This window comes from Nematolebias whitei, chromosome 5 (assembly GCF_014905685.2).
Source record: "Nematolebias whitei isolate Nwh7 chromosome 5, NemWhi1, whole genome shotgun sequence".
Lineage (NCBI taxonomy): Eukaryota > Metazoa > Chordata > Actinopteri > Cyprinodontiformes > Rivulidae > Nematolebias > Nematolebias whitei.
In genome coordinates this window covers 2,685,195-2,691,566 of record NC_056502.1, presented here as the reverse complement: position 1 = coordinate 2,691,566, position 6,372 = coordinate 2,685,195, and the positions used below count along the sequence as shown (strand labels likewise).

At 46.2% G+C, this 6,372-nt stretch overlaps 1 protein-coding gene across 1 annotated transcript in view; it reads right to left on the bottom strand.

The window, feature by feature from the left end:
- The window catches only part of dgkb (diacylglycerol kinase, beta), a 101,958-nt gene that overhangs the window by 80,593 nt on the left and 14,993 nt on the right, over window positions 1–6,372 (bottom strand). Inside the window, exons 6-7 of the mRNA XM_037676513.1 lie at window positions 5,089–5,226; window positions 415–464 (exon numbers count right to left, since the gene is read on the bottom strand). Coding sequence (XP_037532441.1) covers window positions 415–464; window positions 5,089–5,226 — 188 coding nt within the window. The remainder of the gene's footprint in view (window positions 1–414; window positions 465–5,088; window positions 5,227–6,372) is intronic.

Sequence of the window (6,372 nt, the reverse complement as noted above, 5' to 3'; positions counted from 1 at the left end):
CGTGGACAGGTCTCCAGTCCATCACAGGGACACATAGAGACAAACAACCATTCTCTCTCTCACCTAGGGACAATTCAGAGTTACCATCAGTCTAACATGCATGTATTTAGTCTGTGGGAGGAAACTGGAGCACCTGGAGAAAACCCACACATGCACGGAGAGAACATGCAAACTCCACCCAGAAAGGCCCCCGGCCGAGATTTGAACTGGCGGCCTTCTCGCTGAGAGGCAACAGCTCTACCAACTGCACCACCGTGCCGCCCTCTAAAATACCCTAAAATGTTTTGTTTTGTTGTGAATATAGAAACTTGTTGAATTTCATTTTGGATTTGAAACAACTGTTAACAACCATCACACTTTTGTGCAGTTTGTTTTCTAAAAAAATTACAAAAAGAGAAGAAAAACAAACTGTACCGAGCTGTCCAGAGACCCGTTTCCATCTGTGTCGTAGAGACGAAACATGACTGTGGAGACAAAAACAAAACACATGAACCACTGGCAGTGACTCCGAGTCACACATTCTTTATTGTCGTTCCACCACATGTGGTACATCTGGTGGAACGAAACGATGTGCACAGGGTTGTTGTGTACAAGTCTCAACCTTTGGAGGGAATATTGAAATCAGCTCAGCAGAAAACAGCAACACTCCTCAATGTAGATGTCTCTGTGTGCTTCACAAATCACACACACACACGCACGCACGCACGCACACACAGCTGTTAGCATTTAAGCGATCCCTTATTACAAGTCAGAAGTGTCACCATGGAAACAGAAAGGTCCTGCAGCACATCACTGCTGTGTTCTGATGTATCTCCATCTGAGAGTGACGACATCATCTGGGCACAGATCATTTTTATACAAATGTCTAATTTCAGAAGTGCTCTGACCCCCCCCCCCCCCCCCCAGTTGTGAGGGCAGTCTGGGCACAACCCAGGGTGGCTGCTCACATCATCAGGCACTGACGTAAACTGGCACATCATCAGGCAGCAACGAGGAGCTAATGGGCAGTTTCCAGATTTGGTCTTTTTAGGGGATGGGGAGGAGAGGCCTGTGTGTTGGGGGGGGGGGGGGGGTGTGTGACTGCGGTGACCCAAAGAAGCCTCAAAAAGGTAATTAAGTTTAAATAAAGGAGTGCTGACTGCTGTACAAACTGATCGGGGGGCAGACATAACTCTTAAACGCCTGGTCTTTGTTTTTCTTCTATGATGGAGTCACGTTCAGCAAAGACCAAGCAGGAAACTAAAAGACTGAACATTGTTTACACTTTAATACGTGCACACAACTTACGCACTAACACCTGCTGGTGACAAACAGCTCAGATCTGGATCTGGAGCTGGGCTGGTTTGGTCCAGCACACAAACTGGGATTAACTAGATTATTTATAACAAGGTGCTGAATTAAGGCCACTAAAGTGTTGAGTTACCGAGCGGTGCAGCGATGTCCTCCGTCACTGAGGGATTCCAGCAGTGAATGTTTGTCGTTTTGGAGACGAGTGTTTTTCTGGACTGGAACTGGACATGTGAAGTAAACCTAAATGTTTTTGGTGCAAGATATTCAAATGTGTAGGAGTTACTCTGTGGACGAGAACTGTCCGAGGCAGCGCAGAGGGACAAATTATATCCACCACCAGGTGCAAGGGTGGAACCAGAGGGTGGCCAATGGTGGCCTCAGTCACAATAAATTAATCTTCGGCCACCCCAACAGCCACCCCTGTCATTTGAGGAGACTATTTTAAAGCAATACAAAAACTAGAAAGTATAGTTTCCTTAAATAAGAGTGGTGGCTGGTTTACATATGTTTATAGTGGCAGCCATCTTGGATTTTGACATGGCAATCTAGATGGAAGTCAGTGTCATTTGTTCAAGATATCACGTCACACACAGATGGATGGAGAACATTTCCACTTCCCACTCTTCACTTCTCGACTAGGAACAAAACATCTGCTTTATTAGAACCGGTGGTGTCAGGTGGTGCTGGTGGTGTCAGGTGGTGCTGGTGGTGTCAGCGGACCACTATGTGAACACAAACTCACCAACGAGTCCAAATCTGTTTTGAGTCTTGGAACAGCTGCAGGTGTTTAAATTAAAGTCATAAACTGTCTCACTCTGAGTGGCATCTAATTTAAATCACTTTAGGTGTTTTTCTAGCTTTTGGCGACATTTTAAAAACATGTTTTTAATTCATTGTGTTATTCTCTGCAGATAATTGAAGAGGTCAGTTCCACAAGTTAAAGTGAACAAAGTCACTGCAAAAGAAACTCGTTTTGATCAAACAAATAAAATGATGTATGTCATAAACTGTCTAAAAACTGAGCCAACAGTTGAAGGTGAGCAGTCAGCAACAGACCAGCAGGGGGAGGCCTCCACCCCACTAAAACCAGCAGTTGGGTGGGTGTGGTGGGGGTGGGGGGACAGAACAGAGATTACTTGTGGTTTTAACCATGAGGCGTTCAGAAACACACACTCAGAAAGAATCTGTGAATTATTTAGTTTGCTCTCTGCTTAACCACAGCCTTACTCAATAATTTAATCAAAAGTCAAATATAGCATCAGAATAAAAACTTCTAGTAAAACAGTGAGCAGCTTGAAGAACGGCTGATGGACGTACAGTGAGACTCACCTGTATGAATACAGGTTGAGTGCACGTATGGAATTAGATTACCGTTAATCTGCCAAACTGAGACTGAAACTGAGCAGTCAAAGTTCTGACGAGCTGCAGGAAATTATTATGTGTGTGTGTAAATTTGTTTTTATGACTGAATCCATCCATCCATCCATCCATCCATCCATCCATCCATCCATCCATTCATTCATTCATTCATTCCTTTTTGTGTCACGGGGGTCACTGGTGTCCATATCCAGCCATTATTGTGTGAGAGGAGGGGACACCTGGACATGTCTCCAGTCCATCACAGGGACAATCCAGAGTTACCAGTCAGTCTAACGTGCATGTTTTTGGTCTGTGGGAGGAAACTGGAGCACCTGGAGAAAACCCACGCAGTACGAGAAGAACATGCAAACTCAAATCAGAAAGGCCTTTAGCTGGGATTTGAACCGGCGACCTTCTTGCTGAGAGGCAGCAGCTCTACCAGCTGAACCACCGTGCCGCCTTTTTGACTGAATTCCATCTGACAGTCATTAAAACTACAGTCTGATCATTTCTTAAAGAAAGACGTGTCTCCAGCCTTCTTGCATGCTAACGTTTCAAACACGGTTGAGACGACCCTCAGCTTGTAGCACGCCCACCGCCTGTCACACCAGCTGGGCTTCAACCATTTAAGTGTTTTCTCTAAGGACAGTTGGTCGTGGCGGCCATCTTTAGTTGGGATGTCTCTGAACATCTGTACGAGTCCGAGGGTTTTGCTCCTACAGCTTTCTCCACCAGATGTTGTCATTGGAGACACACCTGCACATCCTGATGAGCAGCAGGTGTATAAAAGGCTTTGATGAGCCGCTCCTACGCTGGTGCCCCGTCTGCCTGATGGTAGTGTTCCTCTGTGTTCCTCTGTGTTCCTGTGTGTTCCTGAGTGTTCCTCTGTGTTCCTGAGTGTTCCTCTGGGTTCCTGTGTGTTCCTGCGTGTTCCTGAGTGTTCCTCTGGGTTCCTGTGTGTTCCTCTGTGCTCCTCTGTGTTCCTCTGTGTTCCTCTGGGTTCCTGTGTGTTCCTGCGTGTTCCTGTGTGTTCCTCTGTGCTCCTCTGTGTTCCTCTGTGTTCCAGTGTGTTCCTCTGTGTTCCTGTGTGTTCCTCTGTGTTCCTCTGTGCTCCTCTGTGTTCCTCTGTGCTCCTCTGTGTTCCTCTGTGTTCCAGTGTGTTCCTCTGTGTTCCTCTGTGTTCCTGTGTGTTCCTCTGTGTTCCTGTGTGTTCCTCTGTGTTCCTCTGTGCTCCTCTGTGTTCCTCTGTGCTCCTCTGTGTTCCTCTGTGCTCCTCTGTGTTCCTCTGTGTTCCAGTGTGTTCCTCTGTGTTCCTCTGTGCTCCTGTGTGTTCCTCATTGTTCCTGAGTGTTCCTCTGGGTTCCTTGTGTTCCTCTGTGTTCCTGCGTGTTCCTGCGTGTTCCTCTGTGTTCCTGGACTTCGTTGGATCTTTAGACTTTTGTTTATTCTAACTCCTCGCTCCTACGCCTCACAGAATCTCCTGAGCTCCTTCCAACCCTTGACCCTCCTTCGTTCCCTCCTTGCCTTCCCCACTTGTTTAACCTGGGACCTCACTGGTCCGACCCGTGAACCTTGGACTCTCACGTCCGCTTGGCTCTAACTGTCCCTTGTCCTCAGGGTTCCAGCCCTTTCCCTCCAGAGGTCACAGTTCGACGACTTGCACTCACTTGTAAATAAACACTGTTAAACCTGTTCCTGGTCTTGTGGTTGCTCTTACGGTTCACGACTAGTCTGGTCCTCAGTAAATCGTTACTACGTTAATATTGTGAAAGTGCATTTACTGACTGAGTTCGGTACGTTTCATTAAAAATCCAAACAGTGGTTCGTGTTTAGCTCATGAACAAAGTTGATTCCAAGGTTTTCCACACAAATCCAGCACGGTCGGTTAATGCTCAGAGTACAAGTTGGGACCAGTCTCGGCTACTACCATGTTAGGTTTTAGCTCAGCGGCTGTAAAACAGCTTAAGTTGGAGCCGCTCTTGTGTTGGGTAACGCTGCTTTGGTTGGGCGGTCATGTTGACTCGTATTAATCAGTTGGAGATGTGAACCCAGTGGTAACTTTTTGACAGTTTCATAAAAACGTGTCAGATAATTCACGAGATATTCTGCTGATGGTACACAAACATTCATGTACACATGTAAACACGGGTAAAAACATGATCGCTCCATTTCCACCTTCAGCTGTGACAATGAGTTTTTACAGGAGGCTCAGAAAGAGTGTCGTCGGTCAAAGTTCAAAGTTTACACTCAAGCACATAAACACATTTATTTACAAGCATCGTTCTAAAACCAGTTTCCACTCACTGAGCTGCAGCTCAACCAGTAACTTCTGCCTGTTTGTGCCTCACGGTTTAGGTTTGACAGAAGGTTCCTCAGGGCAGACCTTCCAGAAACGTGCATGTTTACGTGCATTTCCTTATGAAACAGGACGACACTCACACTCCAGCTTGTCCTCGGGTCGCCCGCCCTCCAGCAGCGACAGGTAACACACGATGTCCTTGAGCTGCACCGAGTCCTGAGGTCTGGGCAGGGCCGGCGTCCTCAGAGGGGTCGAGTTGCTTTTGATGAGCTTCAGGCCTGCGGGGAGACGCAAAGAAAAGGTCAGAAGAACCGCCGCAGCGCCTCGGTCAGCCCAGATACCAGCGAGGACGAGGACGGCCAGCGTGAGTCGAGTGTCAAACGGTGGGCCGAGACAATCAGAAGGCGGGCTCCTTCTTTATTGCTTTAAAACGATTAAATAGTAACATGAAAAGTCCTCACAAAAACCAATTTATTTAATTTAATACTCCGAGTTAAACAATGTTTGTGTTCATATCCAGATTTTACAGGTGGACATTAAATATAAAATCATAAACAGGATATTTGGTCATGAATTAAAAGAGGAAAGCACGCAGGTGATGACGTGTCCAGACGAGTCGGGTGTGCACAGATGCTGATTGACCGCTCGCCTCTCGAAGCACCATGACTCTCCGTACGTCCTGACAAATGACAAACGGCTGCGAGAGTTTGTCTGTTCTAGAGCCCACGGAAAGAATTACACGCAGATCTGCAGTTTCTTACATCGAACAGCGGCGCCTGGTTAAAACGTCTCTGCAGAGAACAAGAGACAGATGCAGCGAAAAATGACGGAGACAGAACCAAAACACGGAGGAGGCCGAGAGCGCACGAGTGGAATTAATGTAGCAGACACATGCACGCACACATGCACGCACACATGCAAAAGACAGAAATGAGAATGTAGCAGAAACCAGTTGTTTTAATTGGGAATAGGATTTATGTGAAGAGGAGACACAAGAGGAGACGAGAGAGCAAACCAGAAAGAACCAAAAACTAAACTATTAATCAAAGTAAACAAACAAACAAACAAACAAAGAACAGAGAAAATTACTCACAGCAGACAAAGAAGAAAACAAACAAAATTAACTCCTAATCTCTGGGCCTAAGGAATAAAAGTAGTCGATTCATATTAGGAGAAGTTTGCAGCTAAAGGAGAACTTCACAGCTAAAGGAGAGCAGCTAACTCAGCAGATATGCAGCTAACTTTGTAGCTAAAGGAGAACTTCGTAGCTAAAGGAAAACTTTGCAGCTAAAGGAGAACTTTGCAGCTAAAGGAGAACTTCGTAGCTAAAGGAGAACTTCGTAGCTAAAGGAGAACTTTGCAGCTAAAGGAGAACTTTGCAGCTAAAGGAGAAGTATGCAGCTAAAGGAGAACTTTGTAGCTAA